The sequence below is a fragment of the Rousettus aegyptiacus genome, unplaced genomic scaffold (genome assembly GCF_014176215.1).
Source record: "Rousettus aegyptiacus isolate mRouAeg1 unplaced genomic scaffold, mRouAeg1.p scaffold_m13_p_15, whole genome shotgun sequence".
Classification (NCBI taxonomy): domain Eukaryota; kingdom Metazoa; phylum Chordata; class Mammalia; order Chiroptera; family Pteropodidae; genus Rousettus; species Rousettus aegyptiacus.
This window is the reverse complement of record NW_023416290.1, coordinates 48,240,716-48,259,702: the sequence shown is the minus strand read 5'-3', so window position 1 is coordinate 48,259,702 and position 18,987 is coordinate 48,240,716. Positions and strand designations below refer to the sequence as shown.

Sequence of the window (18,987 nt, the reverse complement as noted above, 5' to 3'; positions counted from 1 at the left end):
GTGGGGAGAAGGGAGGGAAAGAAGAAAGTTTGGTTGAGATCGATTAACTTAATGCTCTCCCATGTCTGTTGTTCTGAAATATAATCACCGTATTTCTTTGAGTAGAATGCCTAAATAATTCATGTGCACACTTGCTCCCAATTACTAATCGATTAATTAAGTAATGTTAACAACTCAAAGAATGTGAAAATACTAAAATACTTGAAAATCACCATTTCCCTCTATTGTTTTCTGAGCGGGTAATAGCAATAGAAACCCAAGCACTGTATTATTATAAAATAACATAAATAATACGAAATGTAATATATAAAATAACAAAATAAAATACTGTATTTTAAGTCTAAAAATATCTATACCCATTACATAGATAAACCAAAATTGGAAAGTATTAAAAAAGCAGCTGTGGAAAAGATGTAAGGTTTGGAATCTAATCATAGGGATTTAAGTCTAGGCTCATCTGCTGGATGATCTTAAACCATTTGCCCTCCTCTATGTCTCAACAACATCGTTTATAAAACAAGGTATCCTCACAGGTTTAAGTTAAATCACTTAAACCTCTCTGCAAATATGAAACCCTACACCAATGCTGGGTTCTGTGAACTTCTTTGAAAATACCCACTTCTTTTACGGTTACATGAAAAATGGAAAGTGACAGTGGCATGCAGAATGGTTATATCCTCAATAAACACTTGTCACACATCTCAATATTTCCCACTCCTCACCCCAAGTTATTATGGCAACTTTGGACGTAAGGAGAACACACAATCCATGTTTCTCCTTTCCCATGTCCACAAATCTGTTCTCATGGATTCAGAGAACATCTTGTGCAGAATCAGCAGTTCATGACCATGTGTGAAGTCAAAGCCATCATCAAAGTCTCGCTAGAAGGTCATTATCCATCCTGAAGTCAACACAAGTAATTTGCAGGACAATTTAGCACTAATTTAATGACAACATTGGGAGGTGCTTTGTTTTTTCTGCACCAGCATACTCATGAGCCAAAGAATGAGAGGAATTCCAACCCTGTCCTGATTGACTTAAGACCTAGGTCCTCCCTTCTTCCAGAGAGGAACAGCCTTTTTGTGTTGTAAAATGAGGCCAAAAGTTGCCAGGTGAGCGCACACTCCAGCTAAGTTCTCCACACAGGCTCCCCAAAATGAGAATATTCCTGAATCACTTAAGAATCACCTTCATACAGCACAGGGAATACAGTCAATAATATTGTAATAACTATGTATAGTGCCAGGCGGATACTAGACTAATTAGGGAGATCACTTCGTAAATGATATAAATGTCTAACTGCTATGCTGTACACTTGAAACTAATATAAAATAATATTAAATGTTCACTCTAATTGAAAAAAAAAATTAAAGGAATCACTGTCAACATTTCGTCTCAATCAGAATTATATTCTGTCTCTCCCACATGGTATTTGTTTGTTTAACTGATCAACATTTAAAAGTTAGGAAATTTTGATGTTAATTATCCAGATTCTGGCCTCTCTTGAACAGTCATGGCCTCTCTCGAAAGATCTAATGTCACCACGTCTGGACAGGCACTTGGCAATGGCTGAGTAGGAGACATTCCTTCTAGATGAACACATATTCTCTCATTTCTTATCATTTCCTACTTTCTTACTCCTAGCTGACAGACAACTGTGTCTGTGATCGCTGATCCGGAGCCACCAGAGGGGAATAGCTGAAGAGAGGGATTCTTGGTGCTCCAAGAACCGAAGGACCCCAAATGTCCAACAACTGATGCGAGAAATCAAATTTGGTGTATCCATACAATGGAGTATTATTCAACAATAAAATGGAACCGATGACATGCTACAGCATGGATGAACCTTGAAAACATCATGCTAAGTGAAAGAAGCTAGTTACGATAGGTCACGTGTTGTATGACTCCATTGATATGAAACGTGCAGAACAGACAAAGCTACAGAGACGGAAAGTAGACTACGGCTGGGGAGGCGAGAGAGGTCTGGGAGTGACTGCTAATAAGAACAGAGCGTCTTTTAGGAGTGACGAAACTATTCTATAATTGATTGTGGTGATTATTACATAACCCTGTGAATACACTGAAAACCAGTGAACCGTATACTTTACACGAGTGAATTGTATGGTGTGTGAATTCTACCTTGACGAAGCTGGTATTAAAAAAAGAAGAAGAAGGAGAACTAAAGGGAAGAGGGGTCTGGTGGCAGCAGTTCACAGATGCCTGTGGAGTGGGGAGGGGCTTGCGGGGCTGATTCAAAGACGGGTCTCGTGTGCCTCTCTCTGATTGTGGGGGCTCTTGGAGGCTACAGAACTGAATGGCAAGGGCTGTGTGCTTGTAGGCTGGGCAGTCAGTGACCGGTGCTCAGGACATACACCCAGAAGTTCTGAGGTGGGACATGAGCAGCCAACAGAGCCAGCTGAGAGTATCTAATGCTGGTCACAGTCCATTTTTTTGGACTGCCCAAACCTCAGGATGGGGGCCAGGAGGCGTATAATCCCAAAGAGAAAGGTCACGGGCAAGGGCACCAAAACGATTTTATATTGAACTTCTTATCAACTTGGAGAGTGCCAACTTGAAATGAATTTAATTTTAGAAAAATAAGGATCGTGTGCATGCGTGCGTGTATGCGCGTAGCATTTTTCAAATACCAAAGTTTGTGACTGGTTTACTCTTTTTAAAATAAGGCTGATTCAAGGCTACCACTGACATAAAAACAATCTCACCCCTGCATTCCCACATGCTCTCCAGAGCAGCAGAGAACAAGAGTGGGCTTAGAGCAAATGCACCATGAATCACTCATATCCTATCCTATAATGCTTCTTACCTGTGCCGGCACCTGAGCTCTCTTCTGGGAATACGAAGGTGATGTGAAGACCCTCTATCATAGGGTGATGGGGGAAAAGGCTTAACAACTGGTAGGTAGAGAACTTATATCAAATAAAGATTTAAATGGCTGAGAATCCTTTTCGAAGCAGCAAGTAGATTTATTGAAAAGCTGTTCTTTTCCAAGCACCAATCCAGGTACTTTACCTACTTTATTTACAATCCTCCTAATAGCCGTGCGGCGACGTCTGTTAGGTTGTGACCATGCGGCTGTCATTCTGCCGAAAGCAACCTGATGTCATTTCGTGCTGTCAACCTTGCTCCTGCTGCGGGCGACAGGGATAGAAATACCACTGAAGGTGCCCTCCCCTACCCACGGAAGTCACCTGACCCACGTGTGGCCAATCAGACTCTCTCTCCTGGACCATCAAATCTGGAGCTGAGGAGAGGTTTATTTGCTCTGGTATTTAGTTTCTCAAATCTGCCCTGGTTCTTGTTCTTTATCGATAATAACTATTTTCCGTCGCCGGCAATCCAAGATCCCCAATACGATCCTTATGAATGAACTGAATCTCAGGGTCACACGACTAAATGCCACATCTGGAATTCGAGCTCCATATGACTCCACAGCCCTACATAAATACAGATTTATAAACTATGACAGGCATATGGAATTTTGAGGAATGCAGAGAATAGAAGGCAAATGTCCGCCCTCCCCCCTCCTTTGCTTTCTTTACCTGTTAATTAAACGGTCTAGGTCAATACAAATATCTTGTGATGATGTTTAGGCTCTTCCAACTTCACGAGAAGGTTTTTACTCAGTTAAGGTTGGGTTGCTTTTCGTGTCACTTAAAATCCTCAACAATATGTAAACTTAGTCATTTATTTCAAATCGTTTCCTCGAATGAGGCGAAAACAAACAAACAAACAAACAAACAAACAAACGATGAACAAACCATTTATCATGATTATTTTCAAGGTAGTATTTTTAGAGTCAGGCTGTCAGGAAAGACGTCATAGCTTTCGCTAAGCGGTCCCAACAACTGCTGTGGTCCCAGCGGTTCCAATGTCCTGTTACTAAAAATGTGCAAAACGATCTAGAAATACAGGTAGCACCGTGTAACATATTCAGTTCTCGCAGACTTTGAATTAGCATCCACGGAACACTATGTTCTGCCAATAAACACACATCACAAGTAACCACAGGAAGCACACAGCCTGGGGGGAAATTATCTTTCTTCTGTATTCGGAAAAACAAACAATATGTGGCAACTTACTTTAGGTACATATTATCTCCTACGTGGGGTCAAGAGACTTAGACGCCATCCAGGTGGTAATGAGCATTCAAGTGAGGCTAAGATACTTTTCTTCTGCTTCATCAGATCTGTGTTCGAAGATTCGATTGCAATTCTCTCATTGCCTCAGTTGACAGAAAAGAGAACAATCACAAGTTTGTGTAGCTGCTCTGAACTCATCTCCTACAAGAAAGGTAGTACCTTAACTTCATAGAGAACATGGAGGACATTACCCTTAATGAAAAGGAAGAACAAAACCTTCCTAAGTCACAGGTAAGTGAGGTCGTTGAGCAAGACGGCAGTGCAGTAGAGAAAAGTCCTCAAAACCACAGTGGGTCTGGTAAGAGTTAACAGGAAAGGGGGGCAGGACTCGGCACAGTTCAGGGTGTGATCAGTTGGGATAATTACCTAGGCGGAACTCCAGCCTTCCTCCTGATAAGGAGCCAAACCAACTAAATAATCTTGCCTCTAACTTCTCTCCCTCCGCCAGCGCTGGCAGGTGTCTGACAAGCCCTTGGGTAGATCCGAGAGCCCAAGGATTGTCCCACTGCACGTTGGTTTTTGTATGGGTGAAGTGCCATCACAATTATTCAATTGTTTCATCTACGGTGGAAGTGAGGTTCGGGGGAAACACCACACCTATGATTATGTAAGTGTCTTCTCACTGCCATGGAAATCTTGCAGCTCTGAAATGTCTGCATTTATGTGAGTGCTACTCTGGTCTCTCTCTCTCTCTCTCTCTCTCTCTCTCTCATCTTTAAGAACAAAGATTCGACGTTAAGGTTGCTTCAGGATTTCCTGAAAATAACAAATCATGCAGCAACACAGAGACCAAGAGAGATAATGTTTCAGAGTCATAAAAACAAAAAAGATAGACACAGAGAGATACAGAAAATAGTCAGGAAGAGCTGAGTCTTGCCTGGTAGGGTCTGGAAGGCTATCTAATCAAAAGACACAAAAAGCAAAACCAAGACGTAAAGTACAAGTTAATACTTAAATTCTTGATCAAATAGAACATGCGCATGTATTCTAGAGATCACCGGAATAAGCTCCCACTAAAAGCAGAACTCCTCCACAGACCCCCGCCAGGCATCCAGCCTATCTTATCTGAATGCTGCTTATGACAATAAATGCACCAAATAATGAGAAAGCTTTTTTAGAAGTTCCAGCTATGCATTCAGTCAACATTATTTAAGCCGTTTCCACCGTTCGACGGCTTAAGTGAAAAATATACCCAAATATAAAATGATGGCCCTCAAACTGTGGTGGAAATATGAGTCACTTTGGGGGCTTACTGAATATGTGAATTCTCAGATCTCGACCAAGACCTACTAAGCCAAACTTTTGGGGAGTGGGTCCCAAGAATTTGCATTTTCGTTGAACATATCAGGTGATTCTGATACAGCACTATGTTGAGAAACAGTACTTTAAAGTACCTACCAGAATTTTTTCTCCCAAAAGTTAGTTTAAATGCTCAGCCGACACCCATTAGTATTAGCATGCATTCTATGACCATGACCACTAACAGCTTCAAGTGCGAAAGGGAGGCTGACATTTCATTTTTATTGTAATTATTACTCGCCTGTAGTCTATTTCATTTTCAGAGGTAAATTTTGCTGTCTTCCAGACTTCAAAATTAATAACAATATATAAAATACTTAGGCTTAAAGATAATATCTAAGTTATTCAAAACACAATACCAAAAATAACTAAACCTGCTGCCAACCTATACTTTTAAAGCCATGTGTGAGCCATTGTCTTTCAATTGTTGACATGGCAAATATATACTATGACCAGACCTGCTGAGATTCAGGACTGAGGCTTTCGATAGCCAAAGTATCAAAAACAAAGGTAGGCAGAGGCTAAGCCAGAGCAAGGGCAATCATGAGTAGATTAAGAAATATTTGAAAGCAAATGAGCTTTAAAGTTTAAGAAGTTACATTTTGATCGTCCCCATTTCTTTAAACCTTGCTCCAAATCATATACCCTCGTATTCCTCGTCTGATATAAGAGGCGAGAGAGCAACAGTATACACCTTTAAATGCAGCACTGTCTTTTTACGAATGATTTATTTCTTTTGATAGCATGCCTGTGCCCACTTCCTTAGTTTTGTACTAGAGGTGAGCGTGTATTACATAACTTCTTCCCCCTACCCATCTTTATTATAGTCGATGTAGAACAGTGTGCAAGTCGAAGGTGTGGACAGTTTCTTAGGCCACAACTTGCTAGTGAGCATGGGTGCACTGTAATAAATAGCTAACAGGAACACCAATGTTTTCCCAAAGTTCTTTACATGCATAATCTCATTTAGAATTCACAATATATCCTATGAAGCAGATATAATTATTATCATTATTATTATGAATATTATTGCTCCTATTTCACAGTCAAGTGTCCAGATTCAGAAGTAACTGGAGGTAGTTAATTAAGTGGTGGAACAAGGATTTTTACTCCAAGCTCCTATATTTAAGCCCTAGGCTACCCTTCCTCTGAGTAACAGGCAATTGGCTCCCCTAAAATTGGCACCGACGCCACATAAATGAACATCCCAACCTGTATCTAAGCACTTCCTACGCACAGCGAATACTTTAAGAATACTGCATTTGATCTTTCCTCCTACCATCCTTGAAAATGGAATAATGTTCACTTGATCATCATTATTACCACCATCATTATTAGCAGGAAAGAAAATGATGGGGAGATAAGGGAGCATTTTCACTCTTTTTAGGAATAACTTGGGCTAATCTTTACATCTGGGCCGGCCCCAACAGGGGTATATGCCATCTTATTTCCTTCAACCACAGTTCAAATAACCATGTTTCCTTGTAATACGCAGGAGAAGGAGGAAGGTCCTTCTCTCTGCAGGTAGCTCCTCTCTTCTGCTAGAGTGAGGTGAAGATTAGTTACTCCTAGTCAAAGATTTTAAAGATTCTAGGAGGAAAGACGCTGCATGAATGCAGGATGCACAGGTCGCCCTGGGTAACAACGCAAGCCCTAAACCACACCATTTGTCGGTGATTATGTTACCTAATCTGTACCTTTAACTGGCATTACCCACGCCACTCACATTCCTTTCTCATTGTGCAATCTTTGCTTTACAGTAGAAACAGGACAGCAGAAGATTCAATATACCATCTGTCTTCTGTAGGTGGGTGCGAATGTTGTATCAGGTGATCACCACAGCATGGGCATTACAGGCTGTATGTTAGGCACCTTTCACTTGCTATAAAGCTTAGCTTATCCACAGCATAAATGGATTTCCTAAGAAGTTTTTCTCGGGATTCTCTCTTTCCTTCCTCCCTCCCCAAGGAGGATTTTCCCCAGGGTAAAGTTAAGCAGAATAATGGAGAAAATGTAACAGGAGGCTGAGTTCTAGTCTCAGCTCTGTATTCAGGGGGCTGAGTCACTTCGAATATGCGACTCTCACTCCTCCAAGCTTGAGCTCTTCATCTGATAAATTTGGCTGAAAAAAAAATTATATTTATTAGGGACTTGAAAGCTTTAAGCTCTGAGATTCTATGCCAACACCCCCCGCCCCCAACAAACAAACAAAGAACACCTCTTCTATTTATTAGAGTGATTGACTTGTCTTTTAACAACAATTTGAGTTTGCTGGTTACTTATGTGCCAAAACTGTCCAGGAGTCTGCTTACATTAAATTTGCGAAGAAGACATTATTTTTAGATATGCAAACTGAAGTAAAGAACAATACAAATGAAAGAATGTGAGATGTGAGCCACATTGTGTTTTAGGTACATAAACAACAACAAAAAAGGTCTAAAAGACATAAAGCTATCTTCAATATTCTATTAAGTAGTAGTATTGGGCACTTATGATAAGGTCAGTACTACAGATTTTACAATGATAAAAGGTTCAATCCATCAAGAAGATATAAAAATTGTGAACATATATACCAAAAAAAAAATTATATATCAAATGTAATACTTAACAAAAAGCCCCAAAATACATGAAGAAAAATTCACAGAATTCAAGGCTAAAAGGACTATTTAATAATGACAGCTGGAGACTACTCTGTTCCACTTTCAATAAAGGATAGAACAATTAGGCATAACCCATGTAACACATATGTATAAACGATGACCCAGCAATTCCATGCCTAGAATGTATCTAATATGCTTACAACATGATTACTTTATATAAATTTCAAAAGTAAATAACTAATCTATCCTCTTAGAATTCCTGGGTAGTAGTTTCACTAGTAGCACACTTTATAATAGTTTGAAATGTGCATAAATAATTTTTTAAATTTTCTATTTAGTGTAATAAAAATAGTTTCCATGATAATTTATTAGTTATATGACTTTGGGCAAGTTATACATTCTCTGAGTTACACTTTACTCATCTGTAAAATAGAGATCAAGTTTATTATGAGGATTAAAACTGATTAAGTACTAAGCCCAGTGTTTAATACCAGTGAATATTAAATACATATTGGTTTTTCTCTTCTCCCCTTCAAGACCATTGAAAGAGAGGCAATGTCTGCATGGGTCATAACCAGAAAAGCCAGTTTGGGTTCTGGTTTGGGAAATGGAAACAGATCTTGAGTTGGAGTTATTCATTGAGATCAAAAAGAAAATAAACAAAACAGGATGTTAAGAAAATAAACAATACAGGGTGTAAAGAAAGAATTCTCCCCAATCCAAGAGAACCCTGCAAGGACAGAGAATCCAGAAGCCACTGTAAAATATCGACATGATTCTAAAATAAACAGAGCAGTGGAATTCCGTTAAGAATCTCCCATCCTGCCCAGAGGACGCTCACTTCAACAGAGTTACTTCAGAAGTGGAGGAGTTATACGATGTAACTAGACTCCTGGATGGTCCTTCTCCAAACGTCACAGAACATAAGCCAAGTCAAGATTTGCTAGTTACAGCAATAGAATGAATTCCGTATATCTGCTGAATGCTTTATATCTACAAAGATGTCTACGTTCAGCAAGGATATTACTTGGGAGTTTGGGGCGCTGCCGTAGTAAATAAACTGTGTGTCTATGTTTAGCGCATAACAACTCCAATAGCAGAAAACTGTTCTTGGAAAAAAAAAAAAAAAAGAACATTTGCAGCTGTAGGTTCGGTCCCATAAATCTCTCCACAAAATACACAGCTGGCTAGGGAGTGACAGCTGTGGGAGGAGGCAGGGATCCAGTTCTTGGACAAACACAGGATTCTCTCTCCAGAGAATTAGTCTTCCCCTCAGTTTTACGCATTTGACGCTTGCTGTATGGCAACGCAGTTCTCCCAAGAACAGACTGCCCAATGAGTCTTGAAGGGAAGCCAACCATATGTAAGAATGACTTTCTTTCACAATAAAACAGCAACAACAGAAAGCAACCCTAAAGAAGTTTTGTTTCAAATTGAGAAATTCAAAGCGCCTGCTTGGTTTCAAACAGAACCTACCCTGCCAGCCCAAATGGCCCGGAGGCCTGTGTCAGACCTAGTCTCACCCTTGCTCCACTTCGCTCTGCTGCTGCTGCTGCTGCTGGTGTAAACTGGGGGGAGACTGTGGCACCCGCAAAAAAAGGGGAAGGCATGAGGGGCCCTGGTTCAGTTTGCAGCACTCGGGTGCCCAGCATTAGGAAGAAAGTGGCCTTCCCAGGGACACTCTCCGGAGACGTGGACTCGGCTGAATGGAGGATGTGTGGCTTACCCCGTGCTTCCCATCACCTTCTCACAGGCAGCTCACGATCACACTAGGACCCCTGCTGAGACCCACCTGTGCTAAGGGCAGATAGTATACTCTCACGCTGGTGATTCACAAGGTTGTAAGAAGCATTCGGGCCCTGAAGAGAAGCAACGCCTGCACATTATAACCGTGAGGTCCCATGTCCTCCCCTTTACTCCTAAAAGAAAGGCGTGTGTCACCTGGGGGCCTTCACACCACAAGGAATATGCAATTGCGCTCCTACTCCCTCTCTCTGCTCCCCAAACAAACGTGGCTCACACTGTGGATACAGGAATTTCCTTAGAATTCCTGTGATGACACACTGGAGCCTTGAACAGCAGGAGACTCACTTTTGACACACATATTGACTCCCACAGGAGCTTATAGCTAAAAGGAAAGAAGCCCCAGAAGGTCAGACTTCCACCCTGACCCAGATTCTTTCCTCCGCAAGAATCTTTTACCCAATTATCTGTTCACCTTTAGAATGTTTACTATTGGCAACTTAACACCCATAAATTGTTATGCTTTTTTTCCGGATTATGCTCAGATGCAAAATTATACCGAATATAATATACCGAAGGTTTTAAAAGATCATTCAATGAGATGCAGTACACATTAACATGATTGAGTCATCAGGCAAATAATTGCATCATTATACCTTTGTTTTCACAAACGCGACATGTTCTTCGTATAGTATTCGGTTCATAAGGGATGACCTGCAGTGTGATGCTGACATTATCTAACCTGTAAGGGAAGCCAAAGTCTCATTCCCCTTATTTTTCTTCTGAAGTGGTGTTGCTGCTCTGATCTGGGCTAAGAAGAAGATGTTTGTGTGGGCACTTTGCAGAGACACACAGGCCACTTTTTTGGCTGCTTTTGGTGAGAAAAGCACAAGAATTATAAATAGGACTGAGCATGAGTGTGGTGAGATATGGCCGAACAATCTTACATAGTATTCATTACAGCTAATGGGAGCTGAGTGCCCGCAGAGGAGGGAACCAATGCTCCGGGTGCTTATTCTATCAGCCTCTGTGGCTACATTCAGGATCTAAGACCAAGTAGTCGGGGGGCAGGGAGGGGAATGAACAGGGGGCCCCGAATCAGGCTACTCAAGACTGTGTCAGTTCAAGAACTTGTGATGAAGAATTGAGAGTGTCAAGAAAAAAAAGTGTCACACTGACTTGGCTTAGGATGAGGAGTAAAGCCTCCCACATCCCATGGTCTAGCGATAAACAGCAGGTGTGGCCCAGTGTGCTGTATTCTGGATCATGCCACCTTTGGGTGCTTTGCGCACCAGTCCCAGAGAACTGTGTGAATTTGAAGACTGGGGTTCCCTCCAACATCTCTATTCCTAAAGAAACACCTATCCCCTAGCAGAGTTGGTAACATATTTTGCCAAGTCTAACCAAATGGAGATTGAGAACCAGGAAAATAAAGTAATTTCAACACATTGGAAGGGCCCCATGATATAAGGGCAAGACTGGGGCTCTGGAGCAGACAGACCTGGGCTGGTTTGGCTCTTGACTGACATTCAGTTGCACAACCAGAGGCTATGGCCCAAACCCTTTCAACCTGAACTGTAAAATATAGCTAACATCCAGCTCATTGGGTTGTGACAAAGATTAGAGGAGAGTACACACACTAAGCCAAGAGCTCTGTGACCAGTGTGATGCTCGGCAGTAACTGGTTCCTTTTCCCTGGGATCCCCTTAAAGGATAGCAGACATGCAGTTACACCGTGTAGTCTACACTCCAGCTCCCAGCCCTGTGAATGTCTACTTCTAATGCCAAACCACTGGATCCTGAGCCAGGACAAAACTCTTCTCAGTCTTTACGCAAGAAAGTGATTAATTCATAGGCTTACCCTGGAAAATTGACTTCCATTCTGGGCATTGAGAAATGCTCCCAGGAAAGTTTTCCAGATGGCCAGACTTAACTCAGCCCTATTTCTTCTATCTTTTGTAAAGTAGCTGAAATAAGCCATCTTGTATTCAAAACTAGAGTTTGCTAGAACCAGTTCTTTTTAGCAGCTTGAGGAGAAAAGGCTAGAAGACTCTTATCTTAAACACTTCATCCATTTTTGGGTTCCTGCCTCAGGGAACGAGAGGGAACAAGAAAGATAGTTTATGGAGACAATGGTGGGGAATTCTAGGTCATGTTAATATAATTCGACATGCAGCAGCGTGTGCAATGTACAATATTCAAGGAAATTATCATGGCATCTTCTCCTCTTCCTTCCTGGGTGGATCTCATACTCATTCTCCCCATCCCTTCCTCATCCTTGTCCTGAGGCCCCATTCTGTGGGTCAGACATTAGGAAGAACATGAGTATAAATAAGGCGGAGCTTTGTGGTGACCAAGCTAGAACTACAAGTCCCAGATTCCCTTTCCGGTGCAGTTCCAGGTTCAACTTGACCACAAGAAATCAGCATAATACCTGGAAGGTGGAAGTAAAGCCGGGAACACCACCCACGGTTGCCATGGTTAAACACGGGGGAGGCTGATGCAGGCTGCCGTGGAGGAGGCCCAGCGCATCCTTGCTCTGTGCCGCCCCACATCTGTTCCCCCTGAATGGCAGCTCTGATGACCAACAGTGGCTTCAAGGCCCCCACCAGCCATCGAGGTCACAGCCTTGCAGAGATTTCTTCATCAGCTTCCCTTACAGCCCCATTCTAGACCCTTCAGGAATGAAAACTAGGGTCACCCAACCAGGAATAAAGGTTTGGGAACCACAAACAACGGAGAAGTTTGCTGAGGGTCCAGGGAATATGAAAGCAGTAGGACTAAGAAGCTATTAATACACACACAGAGACGTCGATGGATGGCAGCTTGTCCTCACCTTCCTGTGAGGTGAGAGAGAGAGGCGGAAGCCGGGACTTCCCAGCTTGTCCTCGCCCCCTCTGCCTGTGTCCAGCCCTCCCTCCCAATTGCCAGCCCCGCTAACGAGACATCTCATGCCCGCCGCCACGTCCTCTAAAAGAAGTGCGAATGAGGAACTAGTCGCCCAGGCTTGACACAGAGGATGAAAGAGTCAGAGCTCAAGTCGTGGTGGTGGGAATCTAAGGGAGGCATAAAACTGGAAGCTCCCTGCATAGGTAGGCAGTGCTGGCAGGTGTGAAGATGGAGGCTGAGAATTAAGAAGGGGAGCAGGTTTAAGGCAAAGATGAGTACGGACTCGGAGACAATACCATGCCAAAACGGTACGCCGGCGCCAGTGTCCAGGACGGAACGCGGGGGCCGGGGCTCTGGGAGGACTTGGGTGAAGTTCACTTTGAGAGTCATTGATGCAGGGGTGATGGGGAAAGTGGGGGACGCTGGGCCTGAAACTGTTACTACACATCGAAACGCCTCATTATAGACAAATGTGCATATCTCCCAGCTATTTCTCTCTGCATAGTTCCTATTTCCACAAGATAGGCTTCTTAAGAGAGTGGCTTGAGACTCGCCAGAGTCTGGGACACGCGACATCGTATTCCGCACATGGGCCTGTGGCCCAGGAGTCCAGCTTATGCAGATACGGGTACCCCACGGTACTCTGCCTGCGCTGACCTGGCGAGGACGGGAGGCAGTCATGCCGTCTCTGAGTTAGAGGGTGTGCCTGGTCTTGACTCTGGCTCTGTGAAGCAAAACTCGATCCCATCAACCCCAGCCGCGGGGACACACAGGCGGCCGCCCGACCCGAAGCAGTTTCCTTAGGGCGCTGTGGTCCCACAGCTGGTCACACATGGTCCTGACAAAGCCAGCTTTCTGCTCCGAGGTGCAGAGGGGCTCTGTGGGACCCCGTATGCAGATCGCTGGCTTTCCTCACCCCATCGAGAAAGCCTCATTTAAAACCTTGCTCAGTGAACTTTCTATCAGTCAGCACAACTTCTGCCAAATCTGGGTGGTTACAGGACTAGGTAGGAAGAGGGAAGAAAAAAGTAAACATTTTCTCCTCAGCACAGAAACATCCATCTTTTTAAAAAAACTGAAGACCCAAAGCGTATTTGAATTAATATGCAATTGACCCCCATCAACCTAAGCTTTCCTTGCAACAGGATGCAGCACGGTATCCGCTTGCCTTCAAAAGCCTCTGCTGCTCCAAGAGAAAAGGACACGGTGGGACCTTCCCAGGCAACAGGCCACCGCTGTTCACCGGCAGCCTCGCCATCAAAGGGGGCTGGGACCCCATCCTGAAATCCCCTCCCTGGGGACGGGGCAGGCCACAAGAGCTGTGCTTCACCCTGGCGCTGAGGGGAAGCGTGAATGCCACACAGCACAGCCGTGACGATTCGAAGCAGCGAAGGTGACAACGTGAGCGACGTGGGCGGGAAGACAGTGCGACCGAGGTTCGGGGCTGCTGCTTTGCTTGTTTTGCTCCGTGCGAATTTTGACATCGACTGGTGCTAATATCTTTCCAAATGTGTTTATCACTGGTACTCCAAGCACATCATCCAAACGCCTTCCTTCCCAATGGATTTTAAAATCGACTGTGGGACACCGCCTTCCGTTGGAATTTGAGGCATAAAAAACCACGCAGCCCCTCATCCAGCAACACGAGGGATCTGACGGCTTCGTATCCATCTTTTAAGAGGTCTGGGATGGGAGGCGGCGGCACTCGTGGCTGCCAAAATCACTTGGGAGTTTCCGAAAGGTGCCAATGCTTGGGCCCTGCCCCAGACCAACTGAACCTGTATTTTCAAAGGGTTTCCCAGGTGATGTCGAGGTACAGTGAGGGTTGAGACACACTGGTTTGGGCCCATTCAAGCATCTTTTTTGTTCTTGCTTATGCTCGTTTTAAACAAGAGGACTTTAAGTAAGCCCAGGACCTCAAAGTAGAATTCATGGCACAGGAAGAGCTGGAATTCACTCTCTACCTAGCCCTGAGCAACGTACTTGGGTCTTGATTTTCTTACTTGTAAAACAGAGTTAATTGCACTCACTCACTTCTATTTCCGGAAGTCATGAGACTAAAATGATAAAGGTAACATTATCTGACACGTGCCTCACAAAAGCAAGGCACTGTTATTATTAAAAACGATGATAAACACTTAATATTAGTTACTGAAATACTACGATGGCAGGAGTGGAGTAGAAGAAGGATGGAAATAATATAAATAGGGTCCCCAATGGGCCAAGCATTGAAGTCGATCTATTACACACATCTCATTTACCACTATGGCCAAGAGGGATCAGCTCCTGGTTCTGATTGTATCTCACTCACGCCAGATTAAGTCATTTCACTTCTGTGGGCCTCGTTTTCTTTACCTATGAAAAGAGGAGCTTACACTGGGAGGTTGCCCTTAAAGATTCTTATCCTGGGGTATGGTCCATACATAAGTTTCAGATGATCCACAAACACCATTAAACTGTATGGAAATGTCACACATATACACCCCCTTTTTTTTTTCTGGGAAGAGGGTTCATAACTGTCATGGGATTCTCAAAGAAGCAAATGACCCCCAAATAATGTTAAGAACCAGCAAAATCTTTCTAGCTCTCAGTTCCTGATTGTTGGTAGTACAAATAATACTACCATTGGTGTTAAAATTCCAACAGATATTAATGTATGGGTGAATTTCAAAACATATTTCATCTATAAATCAACCTAATACAAAATCCTGGAAAGAGCCAAGAATAAAGACTAGCCAGTGATGATTAGAAATTGTCGGTGACTTCTGACACTTCTCAGAAGTCAAACTAGTTTGAAGGTGATGTCCACAGACCTGGAGAGTATGTTTGTGCATGGGGGCCGATGGACTGATGGGGCACGATATAAAGTCTCAGGGCAAAGACAGACAAGACTAAAGATGGGGCTCGGCCAGAATATGAACTTGAACCAGTGTCAGAAAAACACTGAATAAGGAAAAACCAGATACTCACACTCTAAATGGAACAGGTGTCTGGTGATGCTCAGCACAGACTTCGCTGAAGGCTGTCTGTAATCACATCATCAGGATCTCCACTTTGCTATCATGACCAAGTAGGGTTCGCGCTTTGGGGCTTCTTGCCGACAGAAAACACTCATTCAGGAGCCCAGCTCAGATGCTGAGTCTCATATTACATCCTAAAGATCAACACAATTTGAGCCGATCAAATCCTTGAGATACAGAAAGTTCAGAGTCAAGGACACATTCTTTCTCGTTTCCAAACCTCAGTCCTTTCACTTTTAAACATTTTATGGCCTTGGATTTCTTACCACACAAGAATGTCACCTGTCAGTATGTGTTCTTGGAGGACATAGCAATACAATGAAAGCCAACACAGAGTGGTCCCAAATGCAATACTACGCTTCTGGGCGCAGGGTCGTCTAAATCCCTCCGGCATCAAGAGTATTTTTTGGCCTATATATTCTCTTGATGTAATCAGTTCCACAATATAAAATAAAAGCTCCAAAGCACAGGATCTAGATGCAGGCATATCTGAATTCCTACACAAGTCTTAACATTAGCCAAATTGTTAACCCCTCTGAAACTCATTTTTTTCCCCATCCGTAAAAATGGAGAAAATACCTATGTCTAGGAATAGTTATTGTGAATGATAAAACAGAGATAACGAACCTACCATGGCGCCGAACATGTAGCATCACCCGCCAAATGTCGCTTTAATTGACCCTGGGACCGTTTCACTCGTTCTTCACTAAAGCTACTGAAAGCGTGGGCCACGTGCCCAAGAATGCAAAATGGAAAAGCTACCTTTTTATGCAAGTATGTTCAGTGCTGTCTGCCACTATATCTGAATGAAACACTATAAGATCTGCACGTGCTCGAATTCTTACGAAAAAAAAAATATATATATGAGAACCAGCTTTGTACCAGACGTGATGCTATGAACTTTCATGCAAATTATCTTCTTGCTTTTGGGCTGCAGCACATTTTTTATTTGTCCATCTGTCTTAGAATATAATGATAAATCATTGGGAATCAGCTTCCAAGAACTGATTTAATACCTTATAGTATTGTCAGACTCGAATAAAAATAAATAGAATTAGTTCATTGGGAGTAAAAAAAAAAAAATGTGAGCACCTACTAAGTGTCATGTGATGTGTGGTAGGTGCTGGAATTTAATTCCACTGGCTACCTGCTATTCTAACAAGCATTTTCACTCTAGTAAAGCAGAAACAGCACCTAGACTAGAGTCCCCACGGCCTCCAGCCACAGAAATTAATTTATTGACTCAGTAAATATTTATTTAGCATGCGGTACAAAAAAAAATTAGATACAATCCTTGTACTCATAGAGCCTACGTCCTAGAGCTAAAAGAAAATAAATATGTACCTGCAAAATAAATAAACAGGGAGGCATGAGAGAAATTAGGGGCTCTGGCAGGTACTATGAGTTTCATTCACCTTACGTCATCCCAACTTCTCTTTCTTTTGTCCTATTAAAACTGGAAAATGAAATACTCAAATTCCCGGCCCCCTGTGAAGTGACCACACAACACAATTCCAGCCAATGTGGATAGAAATCCTATGAAGAATTTACATCCAACATAAAAAGGAGGAGACAGGTAAAGTGGGGTGTAAAAGATAAGGAGGCACACTGTGGAAAGCCTTGAGAAGAGGATTCGAGGGGGAAGGAACGGCAAGTGCACAATCCCTATGCATAGGAAGCAATCGCTGGCCTGAGGCATTAAAAGGTGATGATAACAGAGGCATGAGCAAGGCAGACAGTAGCAAGGAGATCAGATCTGAAAGCCCAGGTGGAGGTCAGGTCATGTGGGGCCGTGTGGTCCGCGGTAAGGTTTTCAGAGTTTATCCTAAATGGATATGTGACACCAGTGAAGGATCTCAAGCAGGCGAGTGGCAGAAGCTGACTTCTGCCGGCCGCTACCTGGGGAATGGATCATGAGGCTGCAAGAACAGATGTAAGAACGGTTAGGGCCACAGCAGCTCTGGTGAGAGACTGACAGTGGTTTGAATTTGGGGAAATGAAGGAAAACAAACGCATTCGAGATGCATTTTGGAAGTCTCCTGAATTAAACAGAGAAGTTTTCAGAAAAGCAAGCATGACTTCTAGGCCTTTGGCCCAAACAACTGGGAGGATGGGAGTGGTATTTACTGAGATGGAAGAGACTGGAGGAGGAACAGGAATGTGCAAAACAAAGCATTCAATCAACTCGGCATCTATGATTCCTGTCCCAGGGATCTGACCCTGGCAAGTGAATGTTTTCCTATTTTGCTTTCCATCATTCCGCTTTTTCTCACAGGCTGTAACTGTAATACCAACCATATTTGATTTCATCTGGCAGAACAAAAATGGTGGGTGGAAATTAAGAGACTGTAGCTAACGGCAAAATGACAGACTCAGCACACCACTTTATAGCCTTCGTCATGGAATTTTGAAAATGAAAGGTGAAAACCTAAGAAAATTTGTATCTGAGACCCCCAAGTCTTGCACCCGGTAATGTTCCTACCAAACACACATATCACCGTTTATAATTAAGTATTTGTGTGAATAATTAATATCTGTCCCATCACTTGACCCAAAGCTCCATGAGGACAGGGACCTCACTGGCTTTGCTCACCACTAGGTCCACACATGCAGTAGGCACTCAATAAATATTTGTTGAAGGATGTTTGCTTAGCTTTTTCTGGTCAATGGCAGAAATTATTAGTTGCCCCCTTCCTCTTTATTAATAGAACCTCCATTTTTTTTTCTGAACACACAGCCATTGTGTTAATTTCCCAGGGATGCCATAACAAATACCGAAAACTGGGTAGCTTAAAACAACAGAAATCCATTGCCTCATAGTTCTGGAGGCTTGAAAGATGGAATTAAGGTATCAGCAGGGCCAGGCTCTCTCTGATGGCTTGAGGGGAAGATCCTTGCATCTTCTAGCTTCCTGTGTTTGCTGACAATCCTTGGCATTCCTGGGCTTTTAGATATATCGCTCCAGTCACCTGGCCACCTTTTCCATGTGCCTCCACATTGTCTTTCTTGTGTGCATATCTGTCCCTATTTCCAAGTCCCCCTCCCTTTTTAAAGATACCAGTCATACTGGACTAGGGCCTAACCTAATGACCTCATCTTACCTTGACCACTTGTCAAGATCCTATTTCCAGATAAGGCCACATAGGACTTCAATATGTCTCTTATTGGGGGGAAACAGTTCAACCCATAACATTCACCTAGAAAAAACTCAACATTTCCCAGATTCTCTTGTATCACAATGTGGCCATGTGTGGTTATGTTCTGATCAATGACATA

At 43.0% G+C, this 18,987-nt stretch overlaps 1 protein-coding gene across 4 annotated transcripts in view; it reads right to left on the bottom strand.

Annotated features, from left to right (window-relative positions):
* DEPTOR (DEP domain containing MTOR interacting protein) overlaps window positions 1-18,987 on the bottom strand; it is a 125,643-nt gene that overhangs the window by 10,544 nt on the left and 96,112 nt on the right. Inside the window, exon 9 of one of the 4 annotated variants that reach the window (XM_016156635.2) lies at window positions 6,916-9,978. The exons of 2 other annotated variants lie outside the window; for them this stretch is intronic. In XM_016156635.2, coding sequence (XP_016012121.1) covers window positions 9,973-9,978 — 6 coding nt within the window. In that variant the 3' untranslated portion in view covers window positions 6,916-9,972. One more of the 4 variants, XM_016156628.2, reaches the window with a different exon arrangement.